This window comes from Hyla sarda, chromosome 8 (genome assembly GCF_029499605.1).
Source record: "Hyla sarda isolate aHylSar1 chromosome 8, aHylSar1.hap1, whole genome shotgun sequence".
Taxonomy (NCBI): Eukaryota; Metazoa; Chordata; class Amphibia; order Anura; family Hylidae; genus Hyla; species Hyla sarda.
In genome coordinates, this window is record NC_079196.1 from 59,076,550 (window position 1) to 59,093,573 (window position 17,024).

A 17,024-nucleotide genomic window follows, 5' to 3' on the forward strand; every position below is an offset into this window, starting at 1 on the left:
TTAAAGTGGATGATTTTCTGCTGGACACCGCCATTTATTCCCACCATTTGCTGCAATCTATAATAGTAAATGGATATTTACTGATCTGGCTGCGGATCCCAATAGAGAGAGACAAGACAGGAGAATAGATCTCTTCCCTGATTCCTAACATTCCTCACATTAAACAACACTGGCTATTCAGATATATAGCTGATAAATGGGTCTCTAATCTCATCTATTAGAACATAGTGCACTTTATAAAGGAGGAAATGCTCTTGTGTATGTTGCTGTTTTTGTTGTGTTTTTAAACAAAACAGAAGATGTTTTATTTTCTTATTTTTCGTGGCTTTATTTGCATTGGGATATCCTATTATCCCGAGTTCTAAACGGATTCATTCAATTTGTATTTTTATTTTAGCGTTTCTTTATTTTTGCTTATTTATGCAGTATCATAAAAGTGAGTAATTTATAATGAATACTATTTATCCTGGCCATCATGCGGTTTAAAACGATGAGGAAATATCAATGTGTTTAAAGGAATAGATACAATTCCTACTTTATCATACTCAGGATACAAAATGTCAGCGTTTGTAATAATAATAACAATTATTTCCTAGCTGTAGCCATGGAAGTTTTATTAGTTGACAATGGGCCAAGTTGTTGTTATAAATCATAGTAAGTAAAGGGTTCTAGGCTGTTGGGGGCGGCTGAGGGGTGTAAATCTTGCTGTTTTATTGCCCTGTGCACATTAGGCTGCGGTTCATTTGCTGTGGATCTTCTGCTTGAATTGGATTGTGTAAAGTTCCCATTCTCACCATCGGGCAGGAGAAAACAGCACTTTATTTGGGGTCCCTTCTCCACTCGGCTGGAAGCTGTTGTTGTTGTAGCCTATGCGGCTCTTCTGTCAGCACCTCTGATACAATGTGATCGCTCTTTATCGCTCTTTATAGCCTCATACACACATAGACTTTATTGTTCAGTACATTACATTTTACATTTACCCAACAGGAGGAGGATGAAAAATGTTGCTTGTATCTGTTGCCATACACAATAATATCTGTATATATTAATAGTATATTATAACATTTCTTATCAAGCACAACAGAAAAGACACAAAACACAGTCATGAAATAGTTTTTATTACATTTCCATGAAAATGAAGAATTCCACATTTCTATGTGTGAACAATAGAATAATTTCTTCTGATACATTGCACAGGAATTCATGTTGGTCGATTGTAATAATAATTAAATGTATTGCCATATTGGGGGGTAATGATCAATGAACATTTTACAGAGAGGCTTAAAAATCCATTCAGTGATGGCAAAGTTGGCACATCCCTGTATCCCCTATACTGCTGTGTATATATTGGCATCAAATACGTCGGAAGAGGTGAGAGATGAAGGTAGATTGGGCTGGAAATATAGAAGTTATAGACAAATCCATAGCTGCAGGGTTTAGTACAGAGATCACGTGAACAAACAGGTTAAAGTCTTAAGGCAGAGCCTGTACTTTAGGTGATTATAAGGGGACATTACCCACAGAACCATCCCAGACATGGCTGCTCATAAACCTCTTAGATGGAGATTCTCTATTCATTTGGCCAAGTTGTTTGATTTCTAACACTACCAGAGAAGTTCATTGCCCTGACTGTAATTGGTAGGTGAGTGCTAGCCCATTGCCTCTCTATGGGAATACTGTGCTGTGCTGCTACTGTAGGTGGAAATGTCTGCAACTCCGCAAGATCAGGGTTAGGACACAATCTTCAACACACACAAAGGGTGAAGGATACATCTTTAGCTCCATCCAACAACCAGCCATAGAGACTGGAGGAGCCCAGGGTTATGATAAATTGATACACAGGTAAGACCTTGCATGACAATCCCCAGCCTTTGTTTGGAGCCTTTATCAAGCTTTACTAGTGTTCAGATTTATTGTCTTTTCAGCATTTTTTAAAGCATAGAGGACTTTGACAGGAAAGCACAAATAAGCATTTTATCATGATTAATCCAGGAATATGCAATGTGCAAATGTGTACTGTACAGAGCACCGACTGCAAGGAATTCATTGTTCACACATACGACTGTGTTAGGATTGAATATAGTCACATATAGGACATTGTGTTATATTTCAGGTATAGATACTTTGAAATACTTTCAAATAAATTTGCCTTTTTTTTTTTTGCCTCTGTCAAAGGAAGATTGAACACCACATTACCAGAGTGTCTTGGGCTATTGGGCTTACAAGAGACAAGCTGATTTATGTATATTTACAGTCAATTTAATGGTAATGTAATTTCTATAGGTGGAAGGTTTCCAAAACAATATAGGGATATAGCAAAAATATACTGATATGTTTGGAGCTTCTATATTGCAAAAATAATAAGATATAGCAATATTTATTAAAAAGAGCAGAGCCTCTAAAAAAATGGAAGGAGTTCATGTATATATATATATATATATATATATATATATATATATATATATAGAAAGATAGATGTAGATATATAAATTGTGTCTTCAAAGTTTCTTTCTGCAAACAGTATACAGATAGATAGATAGCTATGTCTGTGTATATTTTATATTATTTTATATTTACTGCCCACAATTCACATGTTCTTCTTTTATGATTGTTATGTACCTGTCCCCCACATATACACATTTCCCAGAATCAACAGAAAATGGTTGATTAAAACGAAGGCCTTAGCAAGACAAATGTCATCTTCTGATGCCTAATGTGTATTAACCTCAAGCATCGTGGGTGGACAAATTCAAGATTCCACCAACCCAGTGGCCATTTCTGTGCCATTGTTTGCCCTGCAGCCGTCACCAGGCCAGTGAAATCACATTGGATCAGTCCCATTTCATTTCATTTTGCTGAACCTACCCTCGCACACTGTTATTAATATACACAATAATGAACTGCCTTCCATCTTGAACAATTGTTTACTCCTTCCCCCCCCCCTGGTAACCGCTAGGATCCTATACGATTGGAATCGTACAATTAAATCGCGGAAACATTGAAGAGGATTATATTTATCTTGTACACACTTTAATGTAAATGTTGGAGAGAATGCAGCAACAGATGACACCCCCTACCATATCATTTGCATCTAGGAATACATTTGGTTACAATCAACAGTCATAATAATAATAATAAAAAAAAAAAAAATGAACATTGACCTCCGCCCACCTGAATTGGGAATATCTGCTGTTTTGGGACTGGCCTCCTACCAAGGACCCTACACAGTCCTTGTCTAAGCCACACTCCTGTACAGTCATTTTACCTGGTTTCATGGGGTGTTTGAGCTGAGATAATGAGAATTTGCTGGAAAGTTGTTAGCACTATTCTGCTAGAAGCTACTGCTCAGTGCTCACTTGGTTGTTCATTAAGTGGTGAGTTATTACTATACAAGCCAAAGGTCATTGGAATGGCTTATGGTAGCTGAATTTGTCTCTTATGTGGCCTAGCTTGTCTTTGTGTGGGATCCTTAGAGCTACTTAGTCAACACATTAAGGAAAAGATACATTTCCTAAACTCTACCCTGCATGGTTGTCTATAACAGTCATCTAGATGTAATCAATTTAATTCAATGCGCTATAAAACCAGAATTGTCCAATAGACACAGTAAAATTCACTACAAATAATATCCTGTCATCTTGCATTTTATTTACTATTTCAAAACATTTAAGTATACTGTTTATCATGCATTGTTTCTTGTTTAGTCTAGGCTTTACTATGCACGCATAAATGACCCGAGTATCCATGCACACCATTATATGATACATTGCAAATTCTAATATTTTGCAGCAGCCTATGTGGGATTGGCAGGAGTAAGAAGAAAACAGGACGCTATCTGCAAAAAGTCAGATACAAGACTTGAGCCTACAACGCCGAGGTAAGTCCTTGACTGTTCTTCTTACCAAAAGAATAGAAATGATGTATAATCTGATATAATGATGCAACATATAGCGGCGCCCTGCAGGCTGCACAGCGGTGGAAGTGGAGCAACTATAGCGCAACACTATGCATGCATGCGACGGTATAGCAAAACAACACTGGACATAATTGGGGAATAGTCGAGATGTTTCTCAGCAGAAACCCTTATTCACTTTAAATTCCATTAGTTTTTGAAACAATCCCCCCCCCCCAATTGTTATATATATATATATATATATATATATATATAATAATAATTAGAGACATTTTCTTATTTTACAATCTCCAGGATAAAATAACAATAAAAGTATAGATAATGGAAACATCCCCGGGTATTGCATAGAACAGTGGTCTTCAACCTGTGGACCTCCAGCTGTTGCAAAACTGATTGATAGCTTTCCTTATATGCACACTTATACATAGAGCAGTCTTTCCCAACCAGGGTGCCTCCAGCTGTTGCAAAACTGATTGATAGCTTTCCTTATATGCACACTTACACATAGAGCAGTCTTTCTCAGCCAGGGTGCCTCCAGCTGTTGCAAAACTACAACTTCCAGCATGCCCGGACAGCCTTCGGCTGTCCGGGCATGCTGGGAGTTGTAGTTTTGCAACAGCTGGAGGTCCGCAGGTTGAAGACCACTGGCATAGAATATTAGCAATGAAAGCGCGAATATAAAACAGTGGTCTGTATTCCAGATAAAGCCAATATACTGCCAAGGAAATATTGTGAATATTCTGCAGTGATATCCTCCTATCCTCCTCTGTATTTGGGGTCACATACAAGCTGAGAACATCCCCTTAGATCCATTAAGGCTGAAGATGTCAGAGTCCATTATGAGGCCAGAAGTTTCATCCAAGTTTTTGGTTCCCCATATTTTTTTTTTTATCCATTTGATTCTATTTCTATATATTTTGTAAATCCAGGAAAGGGCCCCAACTTTGTGCTGTCCTGGTAAAGTGCTGGCAGTGTTCTAGTTACACACACAAGGCTCAGGGCAGCTTTTATAATTCTGCTCTACAGGCCTCTAAAAAGGAAAAATCTGCGGAGTAGGGGATTCTATTCTGTCTTCCTCCTACGCTTGGCCTGTTTTACATTTGTGAAACTTCTGGGGATCTTTTTTCCCCCCCTTAGTAAAACACTAGCAGTCATAAATTTCTCTCCATACCCCAATGACAGGTGCATTGATATGCTCTGTGTGGATTCAGTCTGTTTTAATCATCAAAAGACTCCTGCTACTTAGATTGAATACATCTCATATTTAATACAAAATATTTTCCCAGAGATTTTTTTTAAAGATAGTTTTAATGATTAGATGGATTAGATATAAAAATATTTTTTTTTTCTTTGCTTTAAACTTGCAATCTATTTGGGATGATATACAAGCCCTATGTTGTATTTGTCTAGTTGTAAAATGAATAAAAAAACATATTTGATAAAAAAAAAATTGCAATCTATGCAAAACAAAGCAAAGGGGTAAACTAAAAAGGGCTTATTGAATGTGGAATTAAAAATAAGCATTTAGCATCCTTCCACCATAGTGGAGATGGAAAGTGATGTCCTTCTGTGCAATGGTTATGTATCAGCTCATGCAGGCTATTCTTTTTACTTAGATTAGATCAGTATGTTAATTTCAGTATATATATATATATATATATATATATATATATATATATATATGTGTGTGTGTGTGTGTGTGTGTGTGTGTATATATATATATATATATATATATATACATATTTATGTACACACACATATATATATATATATATATATATTCAGTATATATATATATATATATGTGTGTGTGTATATATATATATATATATATATATATATATACATATTTATATATATACACACACACACACACACACATATATATATATATATATATATATATATATATATATATATCCTAAGAGCCTCTGTTTTTTTCTGTCTGTATTTTGCTTGTGGTGGTAAAGAAGAAGCACAATGCATTTGCCCATTGTCCAAGTGATTTATTGCACATTGCTCCTTATTTAGGTTCAAGCAGAGTTCAGTAACAGTTGGATCTTTCTGAACAAGAATAAGCCTCTTGCCAGTCTGTTACTAAATATGATTCCATGGAAGAATCCATGTATTGTTTTGTGTTGTATAGACTGTATTGCAGAAAGCTGGGCATAGCTGATAGTAACACATCTCCAATGAAATCACTTCATAACCCAAACTAAGGAAGTTCACTTGAATTTATTTGGAAAGTATCTTGCCACATTGGATGTATGATGGTGCTTAGAATGAGCTACACATTTTTAATACTTTTCCAATATTACAAAAGGACTATGCAGATCAAGCCAAAATGTGTACATTGGGTCAATGTTGTGGTAAACAGACACTCATCTTCTGGAGATAATCAGAATATTACACTAAGAAGTTATAGTGGGATAACATTGTGCTTCAGAGAGGACATAATAGCAAATAATAATGCTGGCAATTGTGGTAAAACAAAAAAACAAACAAAAAAAACAAATGTGAATGAAACCAGTGATAAATACAAGGCAGGCCTGACACTATAGGAACAGTCACTAAATAAAAGGTGAATTAGAGATTTGTAATAATGTAAAGGAGAGTTTGCATTATGCTTTACAGTGGGATGTGATTAAACTATACTGTTTGTATAATTGTTTTCCATTTTCCTTCAATCGCTATGCTAATATGGACAAGATAATAAATCTTCTGTATATTGGCAATGGTGCTGCTATTAAAACAATTACTGTCACAACATGCAGGCTGCTTGTACCTTGCAGTGAAAATACACAACACACACAGTTTAGCTCAAATCTCTTATAAAAAGACATCCAATAATTACATTTCACAAAAGCTGACATAGGCATTTTCTTCCCCCCAAATGGATCAAACAGAAAGATGTTGAATAGAAGTAGTTATATTTTAACTGGGCAGCTACAAGGCCTGGATTACAATGGACATTGAGGGTTTTTTTTTTTTTTCTTCTCTGCTAGATTTTCAGGTTCTGAATGTAGTTCAATCCATCAAGTTATATACAGCTCACCCAAGGTGGAGGGTGGAGGGCCGAGTTAATCTTTATCCAAATTTTCTAAGGCAAGTCAAGCCTGGGCACAGAGAAATATTGCAAAACATATTCTCTATCTGAGAAGTGATGTGTGTTTGATCACACTGGAGAGAAGAGGTTTAACAGCTGTTGAAAGAAGCAGAGACAAATATTAATACCCCAAGCAAATCTATTTGATCCACTATAATGTGTGTACATGTAATGCATCCAGTTTGGATTTGGAAGCTCCAAAGCCCTACATAAAACAGTCCACAGGGACTGTGCCTCAAAGTACTGAGACTGTTGGGAGCTGCATGCTATGATACACACATGGGCAATACATGTTATTATACACAAGTAATCAATACATAATACACACACACACACATACACATATATATATATAGTAAATTTGACTTGATAAAGGGAGGAATCCCGAAAGCTTGTCTCTACAAAATGCTGTTAGTCCAATAAAAAAGGTATTACAAGATTCTGCAACATTTTTTAATTGCATCTATATATATATATATATATATATATATATATATATATATATATATATTACATACTATAGTTCACATGCAGATATTACACGTTATGTAATGCATGCTCTAATGCACACAATTAGTAATGAAATAGTATATGTTAATACACACATCAAATACATGATAAAATACAAACATATAATACTTGTACTAATAAAATAATTCAGACCCTAATGCACATATCATTTAATCTAGATGGGATAATACAAACACACCTCCTATATGCTGTAATGCAATGAGTTATATTATACATGCCATTATATACTCCCGTATAATAAATGCCCACATACTGTATGTAATAAAACACACATATGAAAAATGCATGAATTTACACATATTCTACATGCCATAATACAAATATTATATAAGAAATAGAGGCTTAAAGAACAGAGGTCCCAATCAGTCCTTTCTATAAGCAATAAGATTACATTGTAGCCAGGGGGGATAATCTAATGCAGTGTTTCCCAACCAGGCTGCCTCCAGCTGTTGCAAAACTACAACTCCCACCATGACCGGACAGCCTTTGGCTGTCCGGGCATGCTGGGAGTTGGAGTTTTGCAACAGCTGGAGGCACCCTGGTTGGGAAACACTGATCTAATGTATGCTCAAGGGATGACTTCTTTTAAGCTACATATGTGCTAATGATGAAATATCACAAATGTTTCTTAGGAAAGAAAATTAAGTATGTGGATCAGGAATGTAAATGCTAACCCATCCAACCACAATGGACAATGTATGAAGGGGGATATAGGTTTTGGTCAGTTTCATGGCATGTCTATTTTTTTTCTCTCTTATGGTTTAGACTAAGAAGATTGGACAGAAGAGGTCAATGCTCATTGATAAGGGTACAGAGTCCCTATCACTGAGAGACAGCAGGATGCAGAAGACAGCCTACTATGAAAACTCTGGACTTTTTGGGGGTTACACCTATGCCAAGCCCGAGTCATACAGTTATGGCTCCAGTCATCAACCTTACTCCCAATCTGCTCTAGAGAATGATTATCCAGGTTCGGCATGTTCCATTCAACCATCTGCTATCAGGCCCCCAAACCATAAAACTAGTGACATTAGTGGCAGCTGCATGAGGACATCTTCTAACCAGAATGCCAGCCAGACCACCAATATGAATGACCAAACACACCAGGCTCCATCTCTGCCTCCCTCCTCTCCCAGCCAGGGTAATACCTCAACACAGAAAAAGAGCAAATCCTCTGGCTCATCTAATTCCTCCCAAGGTACAATGACCAAGCAAATATTCCCCTGGATGAAGGAATCACGACAAAATGCCAAGCAGAAGAATGCCAGCACTCCTCCAGGTATATATCCCTATGACCAATAAATCTGACACCATCTAGCAAGGGATCATACTGTGTGTGGTGGATGGATGGATAGATGTACAAAAAGAAACATATCAACCAAACTATCTAAAATAACACCATCCATGGCTATTCTAATGTTGTCAGAGCAATACTGATATATTTCCCTAAATTTTTTTTTAACATAGTAAGAAAATGGCAAGAAATGTAGAAATCTCTATTTCGATGTGAAGAGAGAGAATGTAAAGACCACATGGTCTAGAGCCAGGACAACAAGGCCATTACCCTGGCTTTGTGGAACATACATTCTCTGATATGTTTGTAAAAGATGGCATACACATAGACAAATATTGAGAACAATTAGGAATTATGTTAATGTAGGAGAACAACTATTGATAGAATATTAATTCTATATGTTAGAAACTATTATTTTCCTTATTGTCATATATATTTATGTACTTATTTATTTATCCATCATCTATCTATTTATTTACCTTGCAAAGCACAAAAATTGCTAGAATATGTCATGGAGATTTATTTATTTATGTGTCATATCTATCTTTCTATCTATCTTATATCTATTTACCCATCTATCTATTTCATCATCTTATATCTATCTATATCATATATATCTTTCCATCCATCATCTATCTATCTACCTACCTATCTATCTATCTATCTATCTATCTATCTATCTATATCATCATCTTATATCTATCTATCTATCTATCTATCTTTCCATCCATCCATTCATTCATCATCTATCTATTTAACCATCCTCTATCTATTATCTATCTATATCATCATCTTATATCTATCTATCTATCTATCTTTCCATCCATCCATTCATTCATTCATTCATCATCTATCTATCTAACCATCCTCTATCTATCTATCTATCTATCTATATCATCATCTTATATCTATCTAACTGTATATCTCATATCTATCTTTCCATCCATAAATCCATCCTCTATCTATTATCTATCTATCTATCTATCTATCTCATATCTATCTATCTCCTATCTATCTATCTATCTATCTATCTATCTAATATCTATCTCTCTGTTATCTATCGATTTATCTATCTATCGATCATCTATCTCATATCTATCTATCTATCTATCTATCTCATATCTATTTATCTATCTATCTATCTATCTATCAGTCATCTATCTATATTATTTGCTTTGGGACTAATTTATGTGCAGTGAGCAGCATCTAGCAGTCCTTTAGCTTCAGAGTAGTTTTGTTTATAAATAATATTTGTAGGTTAGATAGTATCATTAATTTGCTGATATATATGGAATATTTCTTTTTTCCTCTATATTCAGCAAATATATATATATATATATATATATATATATATATAGTAAATTCGACTGAAATAATGGATTAGGGTTGCATATGGTTAACTATTAACCCTTGCAGAAGGAACTCTGTAGCACACACAATGCCTGTTGTACAATGGAGCACCCCCATTGCTGCGTATGGACTTGTGTTGTGCAGTATTTGCTGATGTAAGTAAAATGATTGTTTTATTGAAATTAATGTATTTGTGTTTTGATTTGTGAACCCAGGAGAAAACTGCGAGGAGAAGAGCCCGACTGGCCCCTCATCCAAGAGAGTGCGCACAGCCTATACCAGCGCGCAACTGGTGGAGCTGGAGAAGGAGTTCCACTTTAACCGGTACCTTTGTCGCCCACGTAGGGTGGAGATGGCCAATTTACTGAACCTGACCGAACGTCAGATCAAAATCTGGTTCCAGAACCGCAGGATGAAATACAAGAAGGACCAGAAAGCTAAAGGGATCATGCACTCTCCAGCAGGACAATCTCCAGATCGCAGCCCCCCACTCAGTGGCTCCAGCCATATAGGATACTCAAGTCAATTGCCCACTGTAAACAGCCTCAGCTATGATGCTCCATCTCCAACATCATTTGCCAAATCCCAGCAAAACATGTATGGCCTGGCAGCTTACACAGCGCCCCTAAGCAGCTGCCTACCCCAGCAGAAAAGGTACCCTGGTGCAGAGTATGAGCACCACCCCATGCAGAGCAACAGTGGCTTTGCCAATCCCAATTTGCAGGGCAGCCCTGTTTATGTTGGAGGGAACTTTGTGGATTCCATGCCAGCTTCTGGTCCTATGTTTAATGTGGGTCATCTCTCTCACCCATCATCTGCCAGTGTGGACTACAGCTGCGCTGCACAGATTCCAGGCAACCATCACCATGGACCTTGTGACCCACATCCCACATATACAGACCTAACTTCTCACCATACGACTCAGGGAAGGATGCCAGAAGCGCCCAAGCTAACACATTTGTAACTACCACACGTGGGATGAAGAGAGAGAAGATAACTGTTGTTCTCCTTTTAATTACCTCAATTTTTCTGCAAGAGCATTGTTAGGATCCTTATTGTGAGTGCCAACTGCTATAAGGAATGTCTTATCATGAAGCAGCTCTATGTCCATGAGAAGGAACCTTATTAAGTATTCTAGCATGACAGTGCAATAAACTGCAAAGCAAGGCACAATATAGACTATTAATGATGTACTTGAAGGTAAGTCTAGATTAGCATTAGCCAGTGTCATGCAATTTTTTTTTGTACCAAATTGTAATGAAGGGGAAGTGGCTTGCATATGAGATTTTTATTTATGAATTATTTAGTAATGTTGGAATTGCATTCAGCTATGTGACACCTATTTATTGTTATTATTTTAGACTTTTTTTGTACCATGAATTATTTATCCTTGTCTAAGTGTATTTATGTGACTATGTGGAATTTTTTACTCTAAAAACTTGGAAGAATGATTTTTAAGTTCATTGTGGCTACATGGTGAGAGATTTGTCCCTATGATCAGTAGTGACCGTGGCTGGTGTGTCTAGTTTATGTAAAGGGTTAACTCAAGGCAGCACATAAATGTAGTGAATCACAATGGGCATCTGACATTTGGAAGAGTTTTTTTTATATTATTATTATTATTATTATTTGTTTAGTTCCATTCCAGCAGTATTTAGAATAAACTATATCTGGATTGTAGTGTATTTGTTTCAACAGAAAGGTCAACTAGAAAGTGGCAGAATTATGCCCGACACAAGCTGCAATATAGGACCATGCTATTTTTTTATTTATTATTTTTTATTTTATTTTTTTTTTACTACCAATGCACATAATACCAGCTCTAATATTTTCTGTCCTGTGATTTTTTTTTTTCATCCCCGAATGTTGGAATAACCTGTTCTCTGCTTGGTTCATAGTTTTTTTTGTGGCTTTCATTGTAATTCTTTGTATATTAGATGTACATTTGAAATTCAAGGCGTTAACAATTTTAGAAAAAAAAAAGAAAAAAGAAAAAATGAAACAAAAAAAACAAAAATAAAAAAAAATGACAATCACCATCAAGAAGAAAAAAAAGAAAAAAAAAGAAAAAAAAATACGATGAGAGCCCAATGGTTTCCAGCGTCAAAGGGCTTTCACAAAATGGCAATTGGTTTACAGGGTATGGCCCATAGTAGGGTTAATAAATAATAATAAATATTATTATTAATGATAGAAAGGATTTATTTTATTTATGGACATTGGCTGATGTGGAGATGAATGAGGAGCCCGCAGTTATTATTAGGATTCATCATTTTGTACTCAGAGTGATCCTCTTCCTACGCATTCCTGTTTGTTTGGAGAACACAACTCCTACTCCTGAGCTGTGACAAGAGATCACATTCCCTCTCCTAGGAAAGATCTGACCCTTAATGTTCTGCAAATAAAGAAAACACAGACTTGAGCCCTCCAAAAACTGAGGGAAATGAACCCACCAGAGCCAAGGAGTCCAAACTGCAGGGAGAGCACAGCAATGATCAGAACACTGTACAGTATTGTCCCAATAAAATCCATTTACAATTCTGACTATGATTATTTTGTGTCTTTTTATTATTATTATTATTATTATTATTATTATTATTATTATTGTTATTATTACTATTATTTTGCTCCACATTGATAAAATGTGCAAAATGATAAAAAAATTTTTTTTAATTAACCAATTGTTTACCAACGAAGCCTACAACTCCCAACAGGGTATTTTTATTTATTTTTTTATTATTTATTTTTTTTGCATTACTAGATAGCCGAGTTTGAAATACATAACATTACATTCTTAGATTTAATTTACATCATTTTTTTTATTATAACTCTAGAAAGCTGATCTAGAAGCTTCGTGTGTTTTAAATATACATATATATATATATATATATATATATATATATATATATATATGTGTGTGTGTGTGTGTTTTTTTACCAAACCCAGTGCCAGTTCTTTAAAAATTGCACCGAAAACCGACACCCATTCCAATATGGCATTAAAACCGTTTTGATGTATTTGTTAACAATTGAAAAAACTCTCTTTAAAATAAACAATTATATATATATATATATATATATATATATATATACATATATATATATATATATGTATATATAAAAGTTTTAACGTAGTAAGAGCCGAGTGTGTCAATTATATATATATATATGTATAAAAGTGTTAACGTAGTAAGAGCCGAGTGTGTCATTTGGCAAAACGTTTGGTGAATTGGTACAATATGTTTTTCTTCCCATGTGGCTTTTTTTTTGGACTTTCTGGTGTCACGCATGCCATTTTTTTTTTATATGCTGCCAATTTTTTTTAATATATTTGTTTTGAGCCAATTTCAGAAATGGAGGGAAAAGCAAACGAGAACTATAAAAAATATATTTTTTTCCCCTCCTGAATTCACTGTAGGCTATTTCTATAAGCGAATTCAGACACATACATGCAGATTCAGAGATGCCGATTTATATAGTGTATATAAGCAAAAATTCATGTAACACTGTAGAAATGTTCTATCACAATATAAGTGGTATTCCATGGGGCAGTGTTTCCCAACCAGGGTGCCTCCAGCTGTTGCAAAACTACAACTCCCAGCATGCCCGGACACCTGGGAGTTGTAGTTTTGCAACAGCTGGAGGCACACTGGTTGGGAAACACTGCTACAGAATGTTCTTTACACATTACATACAATTTTCCTCCAATGCATGCACTAAAATCATCATACTGGGAGTTGTAGTTTTATAACAGCTGGAGGCACCCTGGTTGGGAAACACTGCTACAGATTTTTCTTTATAAATTATATATTACAGACATACAATTTTTCTCCAATGCATGCACTAAAATCATCATACTGGGAGTTGTAGTTTTATAACAGCTGGAGGCACCCTGGTTGGGAAACACTGCTACAGATTTTTCTTTATAAATTATATATTACAGACATACAATTTTTCTCCAATGCATGCACTAAAATCATCATACTGGGAGTTGTAGTTTTGCAGTTTTGCAACAGCTGGAGGCACAATGGTTGGGAAACACTGCCATAGGGCTAGAAATGCTATTTGGTGGACACGAGGAGTCCTCTATAGAAGGCCTCCCATTACTGGATCACTCAAACACAAGAGAACAAATATATATATATATATATATATATATATATATATATAAAGCTACAAATGTAAATGTGAAGGGAGAAAATAGGTTAAGTGTATGCAGCAGCAGCTCCTGTGCCAGGAAGAATGTAACATTGTGTCCTGATTTTGCAGTTAATTAAAACTCCCTTCCCTGCCAGAGGGGGCAGCTCTCACTCCTGGCCCTTGCAGCAATGAAGAGGTTAAATAAGTTCGAGGCTCTGCTGGTTCCAGCTATGTGAAAGCCCCATATTCCCTCCTCTCAGCATCTCTCCATGTACTGAGTGCAATAACATCCTACACACTACAAGGGCAAACAATGGTGTGTGTGGGAGAGGAGCCCTCCCTACCAGTCAATTGATTAACTCTACCATCCCAACCACAAATGGCCATACCTACAATGTATGACAGTCAACAAACAGGATTAAACACCCACTTTAACATTAATCACATTGTTCTGCTGCTATACCTTAACCACACACACTCATCCTCTTTTCCCATAGACCAGCAGTCTTCAAACTGTGGCCCTCCAGCTGTTGCAAAACTACAACTCCCAGCATGCCCGGACAGCCGAAGGCTGTCCGGGCATGCTGGGAGTTGTAGTTTTGCAACAGCTGGAGGCACTCTGGTTGGGAAACACTGCTACAGAATGTTCTTTACACATTATATACAATTTTCCTCCAATGCATGCACTAAAATCATCATACTGGGAGTTGTAGTTTTGCAACAGCTGGAGGCACCCTGGTTGGGAAACACTGCTACAGAATGTTCTTTACACATTACATACAATTTTCCTCCAATGCATGCACTAAAATCATCATACTGGGAGTTGTAGTTTTGCAACAGCTGGAGGCACCCTGGTTGGGAAACACTGCTACAAAATGTTCTTTACACATTACATACAATTTTCCTCCAATGCATGCACTAAAATCATCATGCTGGGAATTGTAGTTTTGCAACATCTGGAGGGCCACAGTTTGAAGACCACTTCCATAGACTGTAGATTAGCGTACCCCTATTTTGTGCCCCCCCCCTCACAGCTAGTTAGTATTTACCTATCAGATACATGCGAAGCTATTGCTCAAGTATTTAATGGCCTATAACACCAGCCATTCTGCATTGCAGCTGCTTAGGACTTTAAGTGCTTTTCAACATAATCAATTCAAACTGGGTTAAGAAAAGAAAAAGAAAACATTGATTTATTTTATTGGGCTGCTCAGGAAACCTCAGGATTAACCATTCCAGGCCAAGCAATGATAAATGAACCCCCATCAACCACTGTGTTCTGGGGGGAAGTCTATGGATTTTCATAGCTCAGAATTTTTACTTAAATTTTTTTAAGGATGAAATAGCAGAAATAAATCCTAATGCACTGCTGCCTGGCTCTGTGACACATGCACGATCCTCAGTACATGCAGCAGCCTCTATCTAATAGGAACCTAATGCTGGGAGCTGAACACACCGCCCTGGTCGCCATTTTGAGATAATGCTTGTGTAAGGGGTTCCATTATATTCCTATAGCATCCCCCCCCCCCTTCACAAGCATCAGGGTATTGCTGTCCGGAGGACAATAGCTGATCCATACACAAGGGGCTTTTCAGTGCTGGGGATGGAGGAAGATGATCAGCAAGGATTTTATTCTTGGAAATTGCTCAGATTCTCCTTCAAATAGGATTCACAGCGATCAGATCTGAGGCCTGAACCATGATCAGATATTGTGTGTGTGCTGGATGGAGAATACAATGGTGCAGTCTCTGTGTGTTTGGGTTTATTTACACCTATTTATTTATGATTGTGATTCTACACTATCCACAGTGGTTATACAATGTATCAACCTATCGCATTACATTACACAAGGATAACCACAAAGGGTGCAGATAGTGTCATTATATATATATATATATATATATATATATATATATATATATATATACATATATACGCATATGCACACTGAGACAAATAGTGACATCTCCATGACGAATAGAAATTAAGAGGCAAGATAGGTAGACAAGAAAAAAGAAAGATAGATATATGATTGATAGATAAATAGATGTAAGATAGATAGATGAAAGGTAGATATGAAATAGATAGATAGATATTAGATAGATAGATAGATGGATATGAGATAGATGGATAGATAGATATTAGATAGATATTAGATAGAGAGATAGATGGATATTAGATAGATAGATAGATGGATATGAGATAGATGATAGATAGATAGATAAATATGAGATAGATAGATAGATATGAGATGAATGGATAGACACGAAAGAAATATAGCTATGGAAGACAGACAGACAGATGGATAAATAGAAATTACTTGAGGAAAGCAGCACTCCAAAGAAAAGGTGCCTGCTGCTGTTTATCGGGGTCAGGGATCCAAGACAATATTCACAGAGAAAGCGGTGACACTCCAATAGGTGAAAAAGTTTTCTTTATTTACCTACACCTTAGAGTGAATAAAGGACACTTAATTTTTTTCACCTATTGGAGTGCCACCGCTTTCTCTGTGAATAGATAGATATCAGATAGATAGATAGATAGATACAGCAAAAGTGGAAGCACAGCAGCACTCCAAAGTAGTGGTGAATAGTGGCTTTATTATTACTAAAAAATGTACAATAATGTTTCGGCCACTTTAGGTGGCCACTATCAGGCTTAATGATGGCCACATGAGGTGGCCAAAACGTT

General features: G+C 36.2%; 1 protein-coding gene across 6 annotated transcripts in view; it reads left to right on the plus strand.

Moving 5' to 3' along the window:
* The window catches only part of HOXD3 (homeobox D3), a 45,622-nt gene extending 32,884 nt beyond the window's left edge, over window positions 1-12,738 (plus strand). For 5 of the 6 annotated variants that reach the window (XM_056533199.1, XM_056533203.1, XM_056533205.1 and 2 more), the window contains 3 exons: window positions 3,790-3,877; window positions 8,316-8,829; window positions 10,410-12,738. In XM_056533199.1, coding sequence (XP_056389174.1) covers window positions 8,343-8,829; window positions 10,410-11,158 — 1,236 coding nt within the window. In that variant the 5' untranslated portion in view covers window positions 3,790-3,877; window positions 8,316-8,342 and the 3' untranslated portion in view covers window positions 11,159-12,738. Of the gene's footprint in view, window positions 1-1,520; window positions 1,843-3,789; window positions 3,878-8,315; window positions 8,830-10,409 lie in introns of those variants that run through there. The other variant, XM_056533200.1, reaches the window with a different exon arrangement.
* Window positions 12,739-17,024: the final 4,286 nt, after the last annotated feature.